General features: G+C 39.4%; 1 protein-coding gene across 6 annotated transcripts in view; it reads right to left on the reverse strand.

Annotated features, from left to right (window-relative positions):
• Positions 1-24,914, reverse strand: part of LOC134631139 (pleckstrin homology domain-containing family A member 7-like) — a 144,682-nt gene that overhangs the window by 54,426 nt on the left and 65,342 nt on the right. For all 6 annotated transcript variants that reach the window (XM_063479164.1, XM_063479163.1, XM_063479166.1 and 3 more), the window contains one exon: positions 2,476-2,590. In XM_063479164.1, the coding sequence (XP_063335234.1) occupies positions 2,476-2,590 (115 nt within the window). The remainder of the gene's footprint in view (positions 1-2,475; positions 2,591-24,914) is intronic.

A 24,914-nucleotide genomic window follows, 5' to 3' on the forward strand; every position in this document is an offset into this window, starting at 1 on the left:
TCTCTGTTCTATTATGTGTTGGTTTTAATGCTCAAAGAAGCACCTGAAGAGCAGAGTTACTTTCAAAAGTGAGGCAGCGAATTAATGAGGCATATAAAGGCAAAACAATTCATAAGAGGATACTGGGAGCCAACAGAAATGTCTAAATGACACGGACTTTGATAAATCCCAAAGAAGTTAGTTGTGAACACAACATCACTAAATATGCAGCCAGTGAACACAAGTGCTTACAGGAGAACGGCGAGACACAGCTCATGGGGAAAGTGGGACGTCTCACTGCTTCTCTGATGTTTTGTCAGAGGCGGAAGAGATGTGATTTACTCAAAATACGGATTCATTTTAAGATTGTGCGCAAAGCAAGGGGGGTACGAATGACTCATCTTTCCTCTGAGAAAAAGATTCTTTTGTTAAGAGTTTTTCTTTTAAGGATAAGGCTCCTGTGCCATTTCCCGGCTGCTTAACGGCAGGGGTGATGAGCCAGAGCACCTGGGAGAGCTGCAGACCAGAAAAACACTGGGTGTGGGAATGGTGATGGGGCGTTGTGATGGATACCCTGTCATCTCTGTACCATACACGATGACACATGTTCAATCTTGGTCCCGAGGCACCTGTTGGTAGGGCAGGATGAGATTTCACGCCACCATGGAGCTGCATACATGTGTGAGTATAAACCAAGTGTAAGATTTATACTGAAAAAAGTGGCATGGACATCTTTATGGTGTACTAAACCAGATGACAAGGGATGTATCCTGCATGAGATCTGCATTTGGAAGCCCAAATTGGAATTCATTAGCACTGTCTGTGCTGATTTGCTTCAAGTATTTTGTAATTTTAAATAGCCCGAGCCAAGGACGACCAAAAACAAGGTTAAACAGTCAAAAGAAAAGTGCTTTCTCCACTACAAACATAATTCAGTTTTGTTTCATAGATATGATCACTGTGCAATAATACTAGTGTGCATTCTAGAAATTAAACCTGAAGACCTGGAGTTTAAATGTTGCCAAAAAACCCCAAATAAGCTCCAATAGAAGAAAAGGGGGAAGAGGGGGGTTATGAAAACAGACCAAATCTATTTTTCATTGATGTAGTATAGTGGTAATACAATATACTGGAAGGAATGTGGAATCAGCTATATACCATAAGTAACTTACAAAAGGAATTATCCTAATCACAATGAAGCTTACTGTAATACTGAGTTCACTAAATCAAATGTCTGAATCTACACAGTCAATCTTTAGCAGGAAAAAAAGGTTGTGAAGGCTTATATTACATCTCAATAGACTTCAATGTTTAAATACCAAAATTTACAAAACACATTTGCATCTTCGCACCTTGCATCCTTTTGTCCTTTTTCTTCCTTTATAGTAACCATGAGTTGGGTGAATTCCTTTATGACTAATTAATTCGTATAGTACTGGGACTTATAGTGATGCAGGTGAACTGGACGTCTCAACCGTGGTTGTGTTGTTTGTGCTTTTGGGAGCATTTTGCTGCTGTTACTTATGTGTACTAGGAGCCCATCCAAGACGTTTATGCTCCAGCTTTATTAAGTGTAATTCTAGTATTCAATTTCTATGTTATATAGAAACACACCTAATCTAGCTATCCAGCAGACAACTTTGCACTTAATCATGGTGCAAACCTACAACCTCTACATCCATTTCAAACTACACCTCAGGTCTATATCCCTGCATGGCCATAATAGAGTTTGATCAGCTGCAAAAAGCTTTTAATTTCCATTTTCTCATCGTCATCCATCATTCCGTTTTGCTGTGAGTCAGCTGAAAATTGCTGCTAATCAGGTCAGTCACTGGCCACAAATAATGTTTTTCCCCACTAGCCCAGGCTGCTGTGATCATTCTCGGGGCTAGCCATGGATAACCAGCGCTCATCTCTTGACCGATTCTAAAGAATGGATTTCTCCTGTACCAGAGACTAAAAAGACATCTCCGTCTGTTTGTCATGCCTCACTGTGTTCAGTGGTTGTACCTGTGTATATTCAGATATTAGCATCGTTTTCTTGTTTAATGATCATTTTAAACCTTTGCACTGGTGAATTAATGGAGTGATTTTCTTCATTAACAAGCTGCAGAGAACATCGTAGGTTTATTACAGAGCTAACAGAGCTTTATTGATGGCTCATGTACTACTTGGCTTTTCAGTGCAGTGCATTTAACACAAAACTGATTGTGGATGTTAACTAACTGAAGACTCCAGTACTGCCAATGCAACCCCTACTACTACTTGATTCATATGCTTTAACTCTCACAAAACAGGACAAAGACATGAAGCCTCATAATTTCTAAAGATTTCAACGTAAGAGACAAAATTCAAAGACCAAAAAGCCTGGATGGTCACCCTAGCATAAAACCAGTCCAGAACGAATCAAGAAAGGACATTGTTTGAAAGTGACAAATGTGGAACTAACACACAAACACACACATACACAGGTAAATACTGAAACTACAGACTAACCTTGGAGGCTGAAGTGTCCACAGTGGAAGAGGTGATGGCAGTGGAGGCTTCGCTGACGGTAGTACTGGAGAGCTGCTCACCCGCAGGTTTTGACATCATTCGAGTACCCTGCGGCCTGCACGCACACACACATACAGAAAACGTCACTATACATAACCGGGAGGAATCGAAGAAGTAGTGAAGTGTAACCACACCTCTGATTTAGCCGTTACATATTTCCCAAGTTGTTACTGCAGCGCTGACATCTGTACATTGTCTCACATTTTTCTATTATGGGCTGGCATATTAGGCAGACCGTTAGAGAGCAAATAAACATCGTGTTTATACTAAAAGTGCTGCTGGAGTTTCGTTCACCTAAACGCAGGATTGAGACTGCCCAAAGTGCCTGTTTTCCAGTTGTTTTTTCGACTTTTAGATTTTGAGGGATATCATTAGTGTGAACACAGAAGCACCCCACACTTGTGGTTCAAACATTCTATTTGCAAGGAGCAGAGAGAAGATCTGGATAAAAAAAAAAATATGGAGCATATAAATACATAATTGTTATTAATGTGTTTATATGGGACTCTAAATTAGGTTCACTTTGTGTTTCAAGAGCACCTGCAGGGTTTTTGTTGAGGAAAATAATTAAATCTGATGTCTTACGCCTTATGGCATCCTGCTATTCTTGACATTCCGATTTTCCCAATGAGTGATTTGGAGTCTATCAGAGCTGCTTCTGAAAGACTCAAGTATGCAAGTATGTAAAACACATAACGCGTTAAGGAGGCAAGGGTGGATTCTGTGAACTGGAAAGTGTGCTTGGGGACTGTTTCAGGTTGTCATACAGGCCAGTGACAGATTGAGAGCATGCATGTGTGCGTGTGTGTGTAAAGAAAACACCAAACATCTGACGAAGGCAGCTCAATGACCTGAAGACAGACTGTCCTAAATTTTTCATTATTCTCACCGTACACACCTTGGAGGGAAATGAATAAAAATCCTTCCACAGTGTGTGCATGTTCACACAAGATCCATTTTCCTTTTGTACCTTTAGGTCAGCCAAGACCTATTTCCTTACATGACCTTTTCAGAAGAGAAAGCGGTTACCAAACTCGCAATGCAGACAGAACAGAAAAGTGTGCACAAAGCACTGGGTTGTGTAACTGTTTACTGAATGTAAATTAGCACCATTATGCCTTATTCCAAAAGGATGTCAGACACAGCAGTCCCAAATTTGAGACTGAGGACTATTATGTCACAGTCAAATAAAAATAGCAAACTTTTTTTCATTGTTCTGATGTTTTATATCCAAGAACAATTTTTCAGTTCATGATCTTTTTTCTTTTTTTTTTTGAAACTGTTTTGACATTTTCAGATAATTGTGGATGACACAATATTAATTTAATGACATTAAGCTTTTTCTATTTATAAAATATGTGAGGGAAGTTAGTGAATGAAAATTTGCTCTAACCACAGTTAAATATCCACCTGAACAGCCTCTCTGACATGTTGCAGTCACCATTTCAAGGTCTATTTCTGCTGGAATTTGAATTATTAATACATCTTGAGCATTTTATATTTTTTCAGTTCTTTTTTTCATAAACACATATTTAAAAAGCATGTTTTTTTACATTGACTACCATGTAATTTAAGATTATTACCAGCTTCCATAATGATGTCATAAAGAAAGATATAGGTTTTCCAGCCTACTGAATACCATGTAGCTGTTATTCAAGCTGTTATTATGACTTATTAATTATCTGTCAAACGCAACGGTTCAAGAAGGAAGTAATGTGGAGCATGGCATCTCAACAGACAGTAACACGATAGCTAACAGGACAGGGCCAAGAACTGGATAATCCTTTGGCAGCTGTGAATGAGACTCAAAGTACACACAACAAAGTACTCAGGGTTTGGTAAAGTCTTTTTCACATTACAGCACTTTGGTTTAAGGAAGCACACTCTACCTTGAAGAACAGGAAAGGAAAACAAAACATGGCAATCTACAGACTTTGAAAAACTCTGCAAAAATGGTTCAGAAACCGCTGTGAGTTCAGGTTTTCAAACCTTATTTCACAAGCTTCTGCTTGTAAGAGTTGCAGATTGATTTATTCACACAGCTCACAGTGATATCCACCCGACTCCATCGCAAACAGATGTAATAACCTGCAATAATAGCATTTTAACACGTCTCTTTGTCTGCAGTCTTTTTTTGTGCTACTTTTTTCTTTTATTTCACCTAAACCTTCAGGAAGAGCCAGAGCAGGAATTACTGGAGTCGTGTTCTTATTTGTTTTTTAGATAAGCAGCCTGATGTATACGTTTTATTTATTTATTTGTTTGTTTGTTTGTTTGTTTTGTGTGTTTTTTGGCCATCTCATATCACTTGTACTTTTTTTTTTTTTTTACTATTTTAAAAGCAACCTTGGACGCTTTAAAATGACTGAATCTAAGAATGTTTTGGCAGTTTTAGACATATCACCTTCACTGTGTTCCTGTTAGAAGCCTGAGGCACTGATGAATTAGAAATGTTGTGAGTGCCTATCGTCCACATTTGTTTATATGAGCCTCAAACATGTTATCAGGCTAAATGTCCATCAAATTGGAGTTGTGACTGCTTCTGATATTTAGATGTTCCTGATTTTAAAGTGATTTATGAGGAACAATGATTGTTCCACAGTGCTAATTACATAATTAGCACTGTGGAACAATCACAGTGCTAATTAAGCCCAAAAATGTGGCTTCCCTCACATTTTTGGGGAAGCCAAATGGTGCTCAATACATATCCTAAAATCATTTTTACAGTAGTCAAGCTTTCAATAGTACAGAGTTTCTTCTTTTGCAGATTTACATGTTGTTTTGTGTGTTTTCTTCGTGTAATGCATAACTGTGTTCAAGAGTCACTGCAGTCCCCTTAAAGATTTATCCTCTAAATGATCCGTTACAGACCCTTTTTACTGCCTACAGAACTTTTGCCGTCCTCAATCCCAGCTGTTTGTCTACGATTTTCCATATTCCACATGTAACCTTGTAGGCTACCAACATTTGTGTGTATATACTTTTAAAACCAGAGTACACACAAACAACTGAGGAAACAAAATGAGCATCCCTGCATGTGGTCTTCACCGAGTATCTATTTGCATGATGGCACAATCGCTACTGCTGCTGTCTTTTTGTGGCGAGACAGATGAGACTTTCTGTGCTGTATTTTTTATATTCAGTGGAATAACACCAGGCACAGTAAGTGTCTGTATCTGTCTGATTAGTTTCAAAAGAGAGAACAATGGTAATGTAATACATTCTTTCATCCAAGAAAATTACTAAGTGTTACATTTCTTTCCGACTCCATCTTTCTCAAATAAATCCATAGTTTTATTCCTCTAAGCACATTTTCGTGTCTTGGAAGCGTCCCTCTTGGTAAAAGACTTATTAAAAGAAAAAAAATGCTTCATGTCTGATTTGAAAAAATTTTCAGAATGAAACAAATATTGGTTTTGATATTACATTATTTCTGTTGTTTATCTAAAGTATATTTTATCTGTTGTGCTCATCTTCTCTGTATTTCTCTTTTCTTTTTTCCCCGAATAAAAACACTGATCTCGCTCCCAGCTCCGCTCTTCACATTACAGGCTGAGCTGTAACACACCAACACTGCCAACAGTTTCTGAACATCACTAAATTTCTTTCCCACATATGCATAATGTAAATCATTTGAATGTTGTGTGGGTGGGTTCAGAGAGCTCTGTTTTTATTCTCCTGTCAAGAGAATTTCATGGAAACTTTTTAAAGGTCACGAACCCTAAAATAAAAATGAGTTGCATTTTCATCTGAATTCAAGTCAAAAAAAAAAAAAAAGTATTCAGTGGAGTAATTGTAAGCAGAACTGAAGTTATAAAACATCTGGGGAAGTCACTGTTCTTTAATTAAAAGCTAATACTGGGCAGAATTTAAAAGCTCCCATGTTAAAAGCATGAACTGATTTTTGTGCAGTAAAATTAAACCATCATATTTGCATCTAAACAATTGTTTTCTTGTTTATTTATACTTGCAGGCTCACACTGTGTGTGTGTGTGTGTGTGTGTGTGTGTGTGTGTGTGTGTGTGTGTGTGTGTGTGTGTGTGTGTATTTTGAAACCACACATAATACTTCAGAGCGATATTGTCAAATTTTGTCAGATTTAATTCTGTTTTTCTGAAACAGAAGGAAGATCAGCGGAGGGTTGGAAAACACGCAAAGCCAGATGGTAAGATGAAATAAAAGACCAGACCAATTAGAGCACAACTTTACTTCCTTTCTGTGTCATAAAGAACAGATTTTAGCATCTGTGACCGGTACTACTCTGAAGATAGGAAAAAAAAAAATCAAATATCAGAAATGAGCACCTGAAACTCAGAAGTACAATCTCTCTGGCTGTTCTGTCTTATTATACGTGTAACACAGTGCGTAGAGGTGCAGTGCAATACATTCTATTCTATTTTATTGTATTCTATTATATGATAATTTCTGTTTAACTGATTGGTTCAGGCAACCAAAATAATCTAGCTGAAATGATTAAGGAAAAAAGAGAGAAGAGGAAAAACTTTGAGTAAACAGGATGAAAAGCCACAATGCCATAGTGTGCTGTGCAGTACAATACTGATATTGTATAGTATCAATGTTCCATGGAGCAGTTTTACCATGAACTATTAATTTGTGGTAGTGATTTCATATTTTTAGGCTGCTTCCCATGAGTGTTTTGTGTTCACTCACCCTTTTCACTTACTATGTGCTTACACATCACTCTGTGTTTAATTATTAGATATTAATCTCAGTTGCTCTTCCAGTGTCTTTTGTCCCGTTTTCCTTCCATCACCCCAGCCTGCCGCAGCATATGGCTGTCCCTCCCTGAGCCTGGTTCCCCTGCAGGTTTCTTCCTGTTAAAAGGGAGTTTTTTCTTCCCACTATTGCCAAATCCTTGCTCATACGCGGTGGCTTGATTGTTTGAGTTCTCTCTTTATTATTGTTGAGTCTCTACCTTACAATATGAAGCGCCTTGAGGCACCTGTTGGTGTGATTTGGCACTATATGAATGAAACTGAATTGAAAGAAAATTAATATTTTCCTTTGATATCTGACTTTTTAAATGTGACTTTATTCTATGACACGAGATTAATATCTGTCACTGGACATTTATGTTCATGTAGAATAATACATGTTTCTTCGTGTTCTTTCTGGCACAACACTTGTACCATAGGGTAAAGACTTCAAGGTTATGTTAGATTACTAAACATCCCCACTTGATTATTGAAATAAGTCTTCAGTTGTCACAATAGTATATGTTCACTGCATGATTATCAAGGACATAAAATCACATCACAACAATGATGTTATTAGCATATCAACAATCACTTAGATTCATTCATAATTTTATTTACTGGAGGATCAAAAGGTTTGGTATCGTGATAATGTGGTAAACCAAATACCCAAATGTTAGTTTAAGGTCACTATTTTTACGAAGTTAAGCTAAAGCACTTCAACACTATATATTTCTCTGTAATGAAAGTTACATAACTATAATAATTACAATTTTAGTGTAATGTGGCTATTAGAGATGGCTATGAGAAACACTACTGTTACCTTCTTTAACAGCCTAGTGCTAAAACAGTCTTCTGATACATCAAAATCTGCTTAGTGTTAGTGCTTCAGCACTCAGTCTGCAATGATGTAAGATGATGACTATGATCTGTCTCCATGGACCTCCAACTTCTGCAGAGAATAAAAGTCAACCTCGGCATCAAATTTACTTAACTTTAATGTTGAGGATCATCTCTAGCGATGAGTGCCGAATCTTTGGCAATGACCCGAGACCAAGCATCAGTTTTAGAAGGTAGTGCATCAGGTCAAGAGTACAACTAGAGGATCAAGTTTTTTAGACTGCACAACATGGAGGAAATGTGATTTGTGAAGAAAGCATCACTGAAGTATTCGAGCTCTGATTCATGACTGATGAGTGCAGGACAAAAACTGCAAGTCAAATATACAGCATTGCTTTTGCTTCATATTCCTGTTACCTGATCTCAAAGTACTTGATGCCTTTTTAAAATGTAAAAGGCACTCCAGTGATTTCACACTTGAAGTTAGTTTGCTCATCACAAGGGGTTTGAAGGGGTCATAATAAAAAGTGCTAATGGGTTCTCTTTAGTTTGCATACTATATTCTCAAACTGGAACCATACTGGAGACAAAGGAGACAGCACACTGATTCGGTTTCAAATTTGACAAATCCCATGTCCTGTAATTCTACAAATTGACTGTAACGGAAGACTAAATCTCAAGAGAATTTCTGACAAATAAGTTTGACAACCAAAATGATGTGGTGAAGGGATGCAACCTAATGGGGTGATACCTTCAGAGAAATCAACTCATCTACACAAGACGATTCTTTGAAGTGGCTTCAAATGCTGAAGGTTTAGAAACAAAGGATAAACTTCATAATCACAGCTCATAATTAAAATAATAAAAAACAAACATGGAAATAAGGGACTCGCTATCACTAATGACGACTTAAAGGCAAACGAGAAAGGACAATGTTTTGTCTTCTGTGAAATCTTTCAGTGGAAGGAAATATGACATTTTCCCCATGGTCTTGGTGGAAATATACATGGAATTTTTTCTCTCTGATGTGAACAAATTACTCTACAGAAGAAAAAGAAGAAAAGGCAGACTCACTGGTCTGAACTTTGCTAGTAGATGGTGGGATCCCATGTTGCCTTCAGAACTCCCTTAATTCCTTATGGCATAGAGTCAACATGATGCTGGAAATGCACCCCCAGAGATCCATATTAACATGATAGCATCACCCTGTTGCTGCAGATTTATCAGCTGCACATCCATTATGCAAATATCCAGTTTCACCACATTCCACAGGTGCTCTATTGGCTTAAGATCTGGTGACTGTGCAGGCCAGTATAATATATAAACTCATTTTCATGTTCAACAAACCAGTTTAAGATGATTTGAGCTACGTGACATGGCCCATTATAATAATGGGAGCAGCCGTCAGAAGATAATGTGGTCTTAAAGGGATGGACATGGTCACCAACACTTTTGAAGTAGGCTGTGATGGTTCACCAATACTCAGCTGGTACACAAAGGGCCCCAAAGTGTGCCAAGAAAATAAGGTAGGATGGATCCATGCTTTCACGTAGTTTACACCAGTTTCTCACCTTACCATGTGAATGCTGCAACAGAAATCGAGACTCAGATGCACAACAATTCTCCAATTTTTAATTGTGTTTTGGTGAGTCCATGGAAACTGTAGCATCAGTTTCATGTTCTTAGCTGACAGGTTGTGGTCTTCTGCATAGCTTGGTTGTCTTCTTAGCAGACTGAAGCAGCCTGGCCATTGTTCTCTCACCTCTGGCATCAGGGGCACTTTCTTTCCCCCACTTCTGAAGCTAGGTTGAACATCAGCAGGTTGCCATTACACTGTCAACATACCAAAATGCAGGGAGCTGCTGGCATGTAATTGCCCGAATAGATATCCGCATTAACGAGCAGTTGAACAGATGTACCTATTAAAAGTGAGTATTAAAGATCAAAACTGTACGGTCAAAGCATGACAGTACAGGAATCACAACCTTAGAAATAGCACATACTAATCTCACTGTGCAATACAGGCCATGGGTCTGTGAAGGTTCTCAGTCATCCAGGTCATCGTAGTCTAAGGAGCTTGGAAAGAAAAGCGTCTGGACTTCTTAAAGTTGCTTGAAGACGTTTCACCTCTCATCCGAGAAGCTTCTTCAGTTCTAAGGTCAAATGGCCGAGAGTCCCAGATTTAAACCCAGTGGGAGTATCCCCCCAAAGAGGGACAAAGGACCCCCTGGTGATCCTCTAATCACATGAGCCAAGGTGTGAAAGCGGGTGTGGGACCTAATCAGCCAGGGTTTCGGGTGAGCTCATTGTTAAACCTGGCCCCACCCTATCATGTGAATTCCTGAGGTCAGATGGCCCAGAATGTGAGTGGGCGTTAAGGCGTCTGGGAAGGGATCTCAAAACTGGATTATAGATGGCAGACAATTGGTGTCGTAAACCACCGCCTCTGTTCAAAGATGGTCGCTCACAGTGGACATAGATGGCCTCTTTCACTCCTCTTTCAAACCATCTGTCCTCTCTGTCCAAAATGTGAACATTGGCATCCTCGAAAGAGTGACCTTTATCCTTAAGATGCAGATGGACTGCTGAGTCTTGTCCCGTGGAGGTGGCTCTTCTATGTTGTGCCATGCGCTTGTGAAGTGGCTGTTTGTTCTCTCCGATGTAGAGGTCTGGGCATTCCTCGCTGCACTGTACAGCATACACCACGTTGTTAAGTCTGTGTTTTGGAGTTTTGTCTTTCGGGTGAACCAGTTTCTGTCTGAGTGTGTTGCTGGGTCTGAAGTACACTGGGATGTCGTGCTTGGAGAAAACTCTCCTGAGTTTCTCTGATACACCAGCTACATAGGGGATGACAACGTTGTTGCGTCTGTCTTTCTTATCCTCCCTCGCTGGTGTCTGATCTTCTTTTCTGTGCATCTTTGCTGACTTCATGAACGCCCAGTTGGGATAACCGCATGTTTTGAGTCCTTCCTTTACATGTGTGTGTTCCTTCTTTTTCCCTTCAGGCTTAGAGGGAACATGTTCTGCCCGGTGGTGTAGGGTCCTGATTACTCCAAGTTTGTGTTCCAGAGGGTGATGGGAGTCAAAGAGGAGGTACTGGTCCGTGTGTGTGGGCTTCCGGTAAACTTCAATGTTGAGGTTGCCGTTTTCTTCAATGTGCACAGCGCAGTCTAGGAAGGGCAAGCAGTTGTCCTTTGTGTCTTCCCTGGTGAACTTGATGTTTTTATCCACGGCGTTAATGTGCGCATTGAAGGATTCCACTTCTTGTGTTTTGATTTTGACCCAGGTGTCGTCTACATATCTGTACCAGTGGCTGGGTACTCTCCCTTTAAAAGAGCCAAGAGCCTTTCTTTCCACTTCCTCCATGTAAAGGTTGGCTACAATAGGTGACACGGGGGAGCCCATGGCACAGCCATGTTTTTGTCTGTAGAAACCCTCGTTGTACTTGAAATATGTAGTGGTGAGGCAGAGGTCTAACAGTGTGCAGATCTGATCGGGTGTGAAGACTCAGCAGTCCATCTGCATCTTAAGGATAAAGGTCACTCTTTCGAGGATGCCAATGTTCACATTTTGGACAGAGAGGACAGATGGTTTGAAAGAGGAGTGAAAGAGGCCATCTATGTCCACTGTGAGCGACCATCTTTGAACAGAGGCGGTGGTTTACGACACCAATTGTCTGCCATCTATAATCCAGTTTTGAGATCCCTTCCCAGACGCCTTAACGCCCACTCACATTCTGGGCCATCTGACCTCAGGAATTCACATGATAGGGTGGGGCCAGGTTTAACAATGAGCTCACCCGAAACCCTGGCTGATTAGGTCCCACACCCGCTTTCACACCTTGGCTCATGTGATTAGAGGATCACCAGGGGGTCCTTTGTCCCTCTTTGGGGGGATACTCCCACTGGGTTTAAATCTGGGACTCTCGGCCATTTGACCTTAGAACTGAAGAAGCTTCTCGGATGAGAGGTGAAACGTCTTCAAGCAACTTTAAGAAGTCCAGACGCTTTTCTTTCCAAGCTCCTTAGAATACAGGCCATGAGTTGACACTAAAGAGTTGAAACTAAAATATGTGTTGGAGAACATTTAGTGTCTGCCGAGAGAAGCACCTTCCCTCCACTTGTTGAGAGCCCAATAGAGAGGTCACAATGGAGATTTAATCACACAGGAAAGGTAATTGTCATAAAGACTGACATTTGACCATATGACTTTTTATAATTTAATTGTACCACTCACAAGAAAACAGGAAAAAAGTCATTTTTTACTGCAAGATACTACAAACTCCCACATTCACACATAAGATGCAAAAAGCAGGAAATGAAATATGGGGAAAATGAAAAGCAATGGCATCCCACACAGAGACGGCTGACATTTAAACACAATCATACATTCATGCTTCAGTTTGCATCCTGAAGACCAAGGCAGTCAGAAATACTTCAATCAATTACCCAATTAAACTCAGTCACTGTCTTTCTCCGGTTTGTTTTTTGTATGTCCACATTGTTAGACCAAACTATCCCTATAAAATAAAAAAACCCACACATCTGGATAAACAATAAGGACTAAAAACTTTCTTCTAACGATGCTGAAAAGGACAGCCTGTGTCTCCACTGCACATTCATTTTTTACTTTGAATTTTGTTTCCTTGGCACTTCTGTCTTAACAAATCGTCCGATGTGATGTTCTTTTTTGATGTTCATGGCACTAAATTGCCTTACACTAGACACTCCTTTTTTTCTTATATTATTAAATACAGTGGAACCCCGACTTACGAATACCCCGTTTCACGAAAAATTCAAGTTACGAAGGCACTGAACGGCAATATTTTTGCCCATGTTACGGCAAAATGCCCGCGTAACGAAATCCGCTGGCTCTGATTGGCTGAGCCTACAATGCCCACAATGCCTTCCAAATCATGTGACAACCCCTTGGCTTCCGTACTTGCGCTTCGCTGTTCCACTTGAACGACATATTGTTGTTCTAGTTAGCAATTAGCCTATAGCCTATCGTTCAGCATCGCCTCATTGAAAACGCGCGATGGGTGCTTCGACTTACGAAAATTTTCGACTTACGAAAGACCCTCGGGAACGAATTAATTTCGTAAGTCGGGGTTCCACTGTACTTGAACTTGAAATGGAAAATCTGGTTTGAGGTTCAAAGTTTGCTGTACTTACTCAAGGAAAAGCTAACACTTCACACTAGGTAATATATATTTTCCACCCTAAAATGGATAAAATATGGAGGTGGAGTCACAAAAGGCTTCATTTAGTTAAACATCATGACTGTGAATAGAGGGATACTATCTTGAGCTCGATAAGTGGCTCCCTAACACTGTGTTGTCAGGCAACTAATAATTATGTACCCTAAAAAGTCCTTAAAAAAGTTCTGCTAAAGAGAACCTAAGTGCATTTCCACAGTTGCCAAACTCTGGAAATTATGAGAGCATGACAAATCCAAAGCCCCTGACTGACAGCAAAGAGAAAAACAAAATCTGGGATGGAAGAAATGAACAGTTTTCCTGTGTGGAGCAAACTGCAATTAAACACCAGTGCAACCTACCATGTAAAGAAAAGGGAAAAAAACCTTCTGAACACAGTATCGTGAAAGCTGTCTTACACCATAGCTTCAGCTGGCCTCAGTCAGTGTCATCTGTTGGGGAGAAGCTTCCTGGTGCTAACATGGTTGAAAGTGAGCTAAAGTGGCACTTGGGAACCAAAAGAAAAAAGAAAAAAAAATGTGCTGGATCTTAACTGTAGTCAGCAAGACGATTTGTGGTTTGTGTGAAGATGTCTAATAAGGTGACGAAAGCAAGGTATAGGATGAGGCACTGTTACAAAAAAAATACATAAAATAACAGGGCTCATTCTTATGATATATAATCAGAGGAACTGACAGCGTGTCAGATAATATGAAGGCTATTTTGAAACTCTGTGTGACCACTTGGTGCTTCTAAGGCTCAAAATGTTCAAAACCTTTAGAGATGCAAAGCATTCACTATGCTCAAAGATGAAATTAATATTCTCATCACAATTTCTAAAACAAATTAAAAGAGCATCTTTTTTCTAAAAGAACGTCAATTTATTGTGTCATTTTAGGAAACCTTGAATCGTCTATAAGGTTTTCACAAAAGCAATCAGCTTAATTAATCAAGCTTAAATGTACTGATTATGTTTTGAATACTGATGCAGGTCTGAGATTTGCCCAACAACACATTTCATCTACAATGCTTCCCCCCCGCTCCTTTCCGCTTCAGCTCCACAAAGCTGCTATGGCAACACTCAACCAAAACGATACTGTGCCCTCAGCGAAGCACCATGTGAGCACTCATCACATTACTGGCATAGCTTCACTTTAATCACGAAATCCAAGATCAATACACAGAGGATGGGTCAAAGACACAAAAATATGTGTCTAAGTAGAGCGAGAACAGGAAACATTCACTAAGAGGGACAGAGGGAAATTACATGGCATGGAGAAAGGTTTTAGAAAAGCAAGTGTGACAATGAGAAAGACATGCCAAGAAACAGCAGGAGGTCTTTTTTATCTCCATTTGTAGAGGGACATTTTTTCATCTGGCATACATGCTCTATTTTAGTAAAAACAAGCTTGTTTTTTCAGCATCTGCTTGATAATTACATTTAAATGTTTGGCTCCCCACATTTAAACAAATCAAGAGCGTTCAAAATTTCATAACATTCACGCAGAAGAAAACAACAACACTACCGTGCATATATTAAGAAATATAAAAATTCATGAGAAAATTTTTTTTTGGACCAAAACTGGTCTTACGACTGATGCTTGTGCATGACAAACAGGAGTTAGGAGATTTATTTTATTCCATGCAACAAGCTGTGCAAGTCTTGGGATTAACCATGCATCCCAGAATAATACAAAACAAAGTTAGGAAAACTGAAACTGACAGTTCTTCAGTCTATCTGCAAACAGCTTGAATGTTGCGCTAGCTTCCGAGATACAAATTTCAGTGCATTCCAAGACCTTACACCCAGTGACAAGAAGACAGGCAGATAGATGTGGTGCAAATAGACTTAGACACACTTCAGATACTGAGACCCAGACAGCAGCAGCCATGGGAAGTTATTTTGTCTCTCCTGCTGCCAAAATAAGAGCTGATAAGGTACTCCTAGAACCTGTAAAGTCCTGACACTTTAGCCCCTTTAATCCACGATAACCCCTGGTGAGCAGGCCCGCTGACGCCAGCCTCTGTACACACACACACACGCACCACACCCTGCTGCTAATATCACTCTCAGATGGAGCTTTGACTCTGCTTTGATGGTCTCTGAGCTGATGCCGCCATCACAGATCATGTTGACATCAAACCAAAAAAAGAAGCCTGGCTGGTGCGGGTGGAGCTGCAGCTGATGATGACAGATATACAGTGGCTTGAAAAAGTATTCGTCCCCCTTGAACTTTTCCACATTTTGTCACATTACAGCCACAAACATGAATCAATTTTATTGGAATTCCACGTGAAAGACCAATACAAAGTGGTGTACACGTGAGAAGTGGAACGAAAATCATACATGATTCCAAACATTTTTTACAAATAAATAACTGCAAAGTGGGGTGTGCGTAATTATTCAGCCCCCTGAGTCAATACTTTGTAAAACCACCTTTTGCTGCAATTACAGCTGCCAGTCTTTTAGGGTATGTCTCTACCAGCTTTGCACATCTACAGACTGAAATCCTTGCCCATTCTTCTTTGCAAAACAGCTCCAGCTCAGTCAGATTAGATGGACAGCGTTTGTGAACAGCAGTTTTCAGATCTTGCCACAGATTCTCGATTGGATTTAGATCTGGACTTTGACTGGGCCATTCTAACACATGGATATGTTTTGTTTTAAACCATTCCATTGTTGCCCTCGCTTTATGTTTAAGGTCGTTGTCCTGCTGGAAGGTGAACCTCCGCCCCAGTCTCAAGTCTTTTGCAGACTCCAAGAGGTTTTCTTCCAAGATTGCCCTGTATTTGGCTCCATCCAGCTTCCCATCAACTCTGACCAGCTTCCCTGTCCCTGCTGAAGAGAAGCACCCCCAGAGCATGATGCTGCCACCACCATATTTGACAGCGGGGATGGTGTGTTCAGAGTGATGTGCAGTGTTAGTTTTCCACCACACATAGCGTTTTGCATTTTGGCCAAAAAGTTCCATTTTGGTCTCATGTGACCAGAGCACCTTCTTCCACATGTTTGCTGTGTCCCCCACATGGCTTGTGGTAAACTGCAAACGGGACTTCTTATGGTTTTCTGTTAACAATGGCTTTCTTCTTGCTACTCTTCCATAAAGGCCAACTTTGTGCAGTGCACGACTAATAGTTGTCCTATGGACAGATTCCCCCACCTGAGCTGTAGATCTCTGCAGCTCGTCCAGAGTCACCATGGGCCTCTTGGCCGCATTTCTGATCAGCGCTCTCCTTGTTCGGCCTGTGAGTTTAGGTGGACGGCCTTGTCTTGGTAGGTTTACAGTTGTGCCATACTCCTTCCATTTCTGAATGATCGCTCGAACAGTGCTCCGTGGGATGTTCAAGGCTTGGGAAATCTTTTTGTAGCCTAAGCCTGCTTTAAATTTCTCAATAACTTTATCCCTGACCTGTCTGGTGTCTAAATCCAATCGAGAATCTGTGGCAAGATCTGAAAACTGCTGTTCACAAACGCTGTCCATCTAATCTGACTGAGCTGGAGCTGTTTTGCAAAGAAGAATGGGCAAGGATTTCAGTCTGTAGATGTGCAAAGCTGGTAGAGACATACCCTAAAAGACTGGCAACTGTAATTGCAGCAAAAGGTGGTTCTACAAAGTATTGACTCAGGGGGCTGAATAATTACGCACACCCCACTTTGCAGTTATTTATTTGTAAAAAATGTTTGGAATCATGTATGATTTTCGTTCCATTTCTCACGTGTACACCACTTTGTATTGGTCTTTCACGTGGAATTCCAATAAAATTGATTCATGTTTGTGGCTGTAATGTGACAAAATGTGGGAAAGTTCAAGGGGGCCGAATACTTTTGCAAGCCACTGTACACAGTAATATGAGATCCAGTGTATTCCACAGGCAGTGTGCTAGCTTGAGGCAGCGACATGGTGGCAGTAACCTAAAGGTTACCTCTGCTCCATCTGAGTGCCTCACTTATTAATGGTAAAAAATATTAATGTATGTATGTGCGTGTGTGCGTGGTTTGCAAATATGTCCTACAACAGCACTGCAAATATTCTGAAAGGCACAAAGGGAAATGGCTCAAATTGGTTTTCTTGTATGAGTGGTGGAAAGGGACCACTAAGTTAACAATAGAACTGGGGAGATTACCAAAATATATCTATATATACACAATATCATTTCATATGAGAGTTAAGAAATGACCATGTTTGTGATAATGAACATGCTTAATAGCAGACTGGCCAGTATTCAGTCACTACTGATATCTTGGACACTTTTCATTTATGTATACAGATAGTATTTTTTTTTATTTGCGTTCAAAAATGTATTTCAGTGCAAAGCTGTGGTTTGGATCTTAAAAAACTACTGATATCTTAATATTAAACTCAATACATCAGTATTTCTCTTAATCATATCAATATACATATGAGGTGTGTTCAAAAGTGAACCTTTAAAAAGCCCCAACTGTCAAGTATGAAGCCAATTAGGGGTGCCAAAAGACACTAATGCTACAGATTCTATTTGACTAAAAAGTACTATTGGATCAGATACTCCTTTGCAACACTATCAACACAAACAAATGACTTCACACAGCACTGCTGCAGACAAGCAAGCACACCGACCCTCTCCTCACTAACAGTATGTGATATTCACAACACAACACTGCAGCTTTACTTACCATTTAAGGTAAGTAAAGCTGCTGTTTCAGCAACACTGAAGCGTTAAACAGTTATCACAAATGTTAACCTGGCCAACACATATGTTAATGTTAGCCACCTAAGTATTAGCAGTTACCAAATAGACATAATCACAACCTCAGGGGACCACAGCTAGTGTACTCCTAGTGGCAGTCCAGGATAATTGCCATCTGCTTTGGCAACACTGCAGAAATAAGGAAACAATTAAGGTATTTTTATTTGAGAGCCACATTACCCATCCATTAAGCTATCGCTAAGGTAGCAGCTAGCAGCTATGGCTAATAATAAATGGATAATGTTAAAGTGGTTAGAAAAGGTTATCAGTCCTGTACATCTGTAACGTTACAATGACAGTGTTAATTTAACAGAAAAGCACAATTATGTTGTGTTATATTTCTGTTAAAGTTCCACACTGAAGCTGACAGGAGTCTACAAGAACCTGGACAGAGACTCTGTCAGGCCAGTGTTGCCAACTCCTCAGTAAGGAAAATCGCTATTGGTTGTCCTAAAAGTCGCTAGAAGTCGCTAAATGACGTCATCACCTAATTTGCATAATTGGTCAGGCTAATATAATTGTAACCTATGTTGTTGGAGAGAGAAATAACATCGTGGAAGAGACATAAAGTGAGTAAAAAACGTCCTAAATGCATTTAGAGTTTATTTAGAACTACAAATTAAATTTCTTTTAGCAATTATTGTTTTTTTTTTAATATCACAATTCCAACCCTGCTCCTTTACCCAGGCTTGGACCGGCAAAAGTGACCCAAAATAGGCACCTTGGTGGAGTTACTTTGTGTGTGTGTGTTTATAAGTAGTTTTAAACCTTGTGATCCACAAAACAGCATAAGAGTAAAAGAGTAAAAGAAGAACTGACTGCGTTACAGCACCCGCTGCTTGTTGAGAGTAAAAGCGATACGCACTTTCACGTCTTTTTTTAGCGACTTTTTAGGGGGTCTGAAAACTCGCTAAATATAGCGACAAAGTCGCTAAGTTGGCAACACTGTGTCAGGCTAGCTTCCCAGCTCTATTTTACCAGCAATGAAAACACAGTGTCAGGTTACCAAAAGCACAGCACCACCTCAGACAACTGAAAAATATTTTTACTTTTTGGTTTTTTTTTGGTTTTTTTTGCTTTTTGGCACTACCTTAAAGAATCTTAAAATATATATTTTAAGATTTTAAGATTCTTTAAGGTAGGCTTCCCCTCCCCCAGGTGTCAGTACCAAGCTTGAAATTCTAGTATTGTGACAAACCTATATTTAAATCTAGAATAAAAGACATCCTTTGTTCCCATTGTTTATCAGTCGCAAACGTTCAGAGCAATTAAAGTGAGTACAAACCCGCTTTGTGTTGCTTACTTATTTTCCCACTGGTCATTGCTAGAAGTCTCCAAATTCACTCTTTCCATGGTCCTTTGTGGCCACCTCACCACTAGTATCTTCCCGTGTATACACCCCTTAAAATAACGTCAACCAATTTGGAAAGTACATTTTTAGATTCATCAACCAACCTGCATACCTAATAACATTTAGGTAGCAAGACAAAACTTTTAAAAATGTTTTAAAAGTTTAAAATCTGCTCCAGGACTGTTTGAAGAATATCTTAGTTTAAAATTTCCTAATACAATATGTATGTGAATGCAAACAAAAAACAATAACAACAATAATAAAGGGACAATTTCATGATATAAATTGCTTTATAAGTTGCTTTTATTTTATTGTCCTTTCTGGAATTGACTTCAGTCAATTAAGGTTTAATTGATCTTTGAATACATTACCCTGAAGGTTCTTCTTTACAGCCATTATGAAGATGGCAATCGATGCTGCTCAGCTGTGCCCTACATTAGCACAGCAAAAAACCTCCTTCGTTGTTTTAATACACTGATTACACCGAAATATGAAGCATTTCCTGCTTAGCAGCTAAACAGATTTAATTTCTACTGCGTCCCTCTTTAAAAACTTGTAGAAAAATTACTGTTTTCGTAGTGACATATACACACACATATTGGTAAAATGTGTGTGGGTTGGACTGACACATTATCATAGTGGTTTGTACAGACCTGCTTCACGCCTACACAGCTGCTAATAAGACAGATCCACCAGAACATGTTGAGGGAATATGGAACCAGGTCCTTGATCATTTGGGACGTATGGAGGAAAGAGAAGAGGAGAGAGAGATGATGCATAGGAATGGGTTGGGTAGCATGGGAGGGACAGGAAAAGACAAGTGAGCAAGAGAGATGGGGCAAGTGGTGCAAAGAGAAAGCAAATCACACGGCGAAGGGAGCCACAGTGGCAAGTGGAAGGACCGGTGAATGGAGATATAGTGTATCTTGCAGTGTGGTCCATGCCAGACAAGTCAGGCTGGCAGAAAAGCACTTCTTGCCCACGCAAAACAAAAAGCAATCTTCACTTCACTTTCAGTGCTAAAAGGAAGTACTGCTCATACCAATATTGCTTCTCTAGCAGCCAGGTAAATCAGACTCTCCAACGGGTGGGAAGCTGGAGTTCTCAGCAAAAAGCTATGACAGGACGTAGGGGGAACAACGGAAAGTGAAATAACAGAAACATTGATTGGGTGGGACACAGAAATAGAGGAAACAGGAAATTGAAACCAATGAGATGATGGCAGAAAGGGAAAAAAATGGAAAGAAAATAGGCTGATAGAAATTGCGCCTGTGCCCTGAAACTTGATTACATTTTAATGTGTTCTCTCATTAGATTAGCTGCCACAGAATCTCTATTAATTGTTCTTCACCAAATCAGTGACTGGATTTGGCTCTGATGCATTTAGGAAGAATTAAACCTAATAAAAGATTCAACAAAAATGCAACCAATAACCAAGCACATGAGGTAGATTTTTCTGAGTGGGGGAAACTGATATAAAGAAAATCTATTAATCCAATCAAACAGTAGCGAAGGTACCTTAATAGGGTTTTTGTGTGCAGAAAAGGGTAAAGTATTTCATGAGACGATGTTTAACTAATTCAACTTAACATCTTGGTTTTAGAATCAACACTATTTTAGTAATATTGACATATGTTACAAAAATAAAAATCTGCCTATGCAAAAAGAATTCGCAAAAAAAATGCCAAATAGTGGTGGTAACCTGTTAACTAGAGCTGGGCGATAGAACGCCCAGCTCTAGTTATTTCGCAAAGTTATTGCGAAATAACTTTTTCTCGATAGAAAAATTAAACTATTGCGATAGACCTCATCTCTCTCTTGCTCTCTTAAAAAAAAGAAAAGAAAAGAAGAACAGCCAATCCAAATTAAGTAGCGCAGAGCCGAACCAATCACTGACTTGTTACGTACAGCACAAGTTGTTTGGGAAGCATCCACCCGCCGTGCCGCCCCGGTAATGGAGGAAATGAGTGTGCCAACTAGAGAAAAATCAACCGAGAGCGTGGGTGACCAGGTTACCGAAGAGAAAACGTGATGGTTTCAATGCCGGAGAGATTGTCGAACGGAAGGGCCATAGAAGTTCCGTAGTGCGAAGGTATTTCGTAGTGATGTGTCGGTCGCGAACGAGCCGGATCTTTGACGTGAACGACGCGAGCCGGCTCCTTATCGCGAGCCGTGGGTTTTTTTTTGTTTTGTTTTTTTTCCCCTTTCTCTCACCCTCTTTCTCGCACTTTTTTTCCGCTTCACTCCGCACGCGAGCCTTGTGCTTGGCGCTGGGAAGAGGGGGGAGGGGCGGTAGTTACACTCGCAGTAGCACAGGAACAGAGCGGGAGGGAGAGAGCGAGAAAGAGAGCCAGGGACAACAACATGACATTAGAAAGGTATAGTAATCATCCACAACTATTTTCAGTTGCGGATGATAAAGGATTCAGAAAGTTCAGAAAGCTATACAACAAGGAGAGATTGAAAATTTCCTTTTAGTTCTCAGTTTATTTGATATTGACAAAAGTTAGTCAATTTTGTCTGTTCTTCTGTAAAACAAACTAAGATTTATTTTTAGAATTAATATTTTGTTTCTAAGTGGAATTGACAATTTAGTAGTCTGTTTTGTTTGTTCTATTTTGAAACTTAAACGCTTTAGCGGCTGCCTTTTGTGTAGTTTGCAATATTTGCCTTTATTTATCTGAAAAAGTCTCATGTTCCTTAAGTACATCTACCCTGTTGAACTTATTATGGGAAATAAATATTAAAATCAAGACAAGCTGCTGATTATTTCACATTTTACTTGTGAGCAACGGCACATTTAAATCTTACAAATATAGTTATTTGGCTTATATCGTGATATATATCGTTATCGCCTGAAATGAAAAAAACATATCGTGATATGAAAAAATCTTATATCGCCCAGCTCTACTGTTAACCAGTGTATTCAATTTTAAAAACACTGACTGTACTTGTCTAAATGATGATGGATGTTTTGTGAAGAGATTTGTAGAGGGGTTTAATTTAGTCACGTTAGAAATATTACCTTTTAACTGTCTGTCAGCTGAAGTTCCAGACTGTGTAAAGTATACAAAGCACTGATCTCAGGTCCCTTACACTCCCCACCCAAAGAAAGCCTGAGGGTCATGATCCCCCCCCCCCTCTTGTGCTGTGAGTTTTTAATTTAAAATCACACAAAATTCTCTTCCAGCTTTATTCTTAAGAGCCATTTTGTCTCGGATATGCCATCTGGTATTTAAAGGCACTTCATAATTACAGAGATTTTGTTGATGAACCAGATTTCAGCTTTGATGTTCACCAACAACAAGACCCATAACTCATAAGTTGTCATGATGTGTGTACATGCCCACACATACTAATCAGCAAAAACATGCATATTCAGTCTAAGCTGCATTAATATCCATAGTGCCCGAGAGCAAATTACATATACAAAACACTACAGCAAGATAGGTGAGCCACACAAATGCATTCACCACACACCCAGAGATACTAATTAAAGGATTACAGATATTGTTTAAATACCAGGAAGCAAAACTGCACTGCAGTAAATGACACCGCTGTGAGGATACAGTGTATATCCTCTTTGAATTTTAAAGTTTTGACTGAGATGTTACTCGCTATCAGAAAATGCATCAATGTTTTTAACACTGTGTTATATTAATTAGATTCCCTACTCCGAGGAAATGAATTTATATAGGATAAAGGATTAAATACTTTTATATAGTTTAACTTTTTGGAATTTTTTTCATTTAAGTTACTCAATGGTCACATCAAAGCTAACTTTAAAATCCCTGACTTACACGATGGATTAAAAAGGACTGATTATTAGAATGTTGCTAATAATGTGGTTACCACCGTGTCATATGTAAATCAACAATATCCTTCACTCTCATTGGTAGTTTCTTTAACTACTTGCCTAGAAGCTGAGAAAAGTTAAACTCACACACACACTTCACAGTGATTATTTTCTCCCATCATCACTTGAAATTGTTAAATGTCAGTAACTTTCTGCATCCTCTATTTGCCATTTCAGTGCTAGTCACTTCCTGTGTGGCTGCCTCTTTAGGGGCTTCATGTAAAACCCATCAGAAATGGGCTGACTTTTCAGAAAGGGGTTAGTTTTAAAAGGTTAAGTAAGTAAGTAAACAAATGGATGGATGGTGTGAGCAAGTAATAAAGCCAATAGTCTGACAATGTCTGCTGAGATTGGTATGAAGACCTTTGGACATGAGTCATGCCCTCTTGTTCTGACCCCACCTATCCTCCTAGTCCTTTGAAAATCAAAGTTCAACCGACATAAAATCTATGACAAAAATATTTTAGTATTGATGTTTTTTTGTTTTTTTTTCATTATTATACAATTTCACCCGATGTGCTCTGTAAGCTGATGTTCAACTTTAACTTTATCTCTTGAGGGTGTGTGCAGTTGGACAGAGGAAGGATAGGATGATACAGAACCGGCCACAGCATTCAATAAAACAATGATAAAATAAATAACCGAAAACACAGGAAACTGTCAGACATTGTGGCTACATTTTGATTTATATCCCACCCAAACCAAACTGGTTTATAGAAAAGTGCCACAATCAAGATGTGGAATTATTTTTCACACAGGGAAGGAAAAAAAACCCCCACATACACTGTATTTCCTCGATTATCACGGGGGTTATATGTTCCCGAGAGGTCATCTAAGGAGCTTGGAAAGAAAAGCGTCTGGACTTCTTTAAATTGCTTGAAAACGTTTCACCTCTCATCCGAGAAGCTTCTTCAGTTCTAGTTCTGAACTGAACTGAAGAAGCTTATTCACATGAGAGGTGAAACGTCTTCAAGCAACCTAAAGAAGTCCAGACGCTTTTCTTTCCAAGCTCCTTAGACTACGATGACCTGGATGACTGAGAACCTTCACAGACATATTCCCGAGAGGTGAAAATCCGCTAAGTAGAAACCATATGTTTATTTTATTATGATACGATACGATACGATACGATAAGATAAGATAAGCTTTATTAGTCCCACATGTGGGAAATTTGTTTTATTACAGCAGAAAGTGGACAATGCAAAGTTACATAGCAAAAATTAGAAAAACACTGTTTATATATTTTAAGCCATAAAAACCCTCCCCACACTCCTATAAACCATTTTCACGCTCTTAAACACACTTTGGGACACATCCTTACATACTGTTACTGTCTGTGTCCATACCCTCGACGGAGGTTCATGGCGTTTCACATATAGAGCGCCTAAAATGCACAAATAACACCTTGATTCATATGATGGATCAGTGATGTGGCGTTATATTGTTATTAATTTTTTGGGGCTTGAAAATGTTTATTTTACTGCAAAAATAATTAATTCTTTAAAAAATAAATACAAACTATCTATAGGCTGCAGAATATAATTAAATTCCAGTGATATTTATTTACAGATTATTTACAGATAAATCCATGATGTAGCTGGTCTGAGAAAGGTGAACCACGATGTGGTCCTAAGTTCACTTATCCTGTTGAGCTATACAGTACAAATTGTGCTGTGGAAAAGAAAATCTAGT

This window comes from Pelmatolapia mariae, linkage group LG7 (assembly GCF_036321145.2).
Source record: "Pelmatolapia mariae isolate MD_Pm_ZW linkage group LG7, Pm_UMD_F_2, whole genome shotgun sequence".
In the NCBI taxonomy this organism is placed as follows: domain Eukaryota; kingdom Metazoa; phylum Chordata; class Actinopteri; order Cichliformes; family Cichlidae; genus Pelmatolapia; species Pelmatolapia mariae.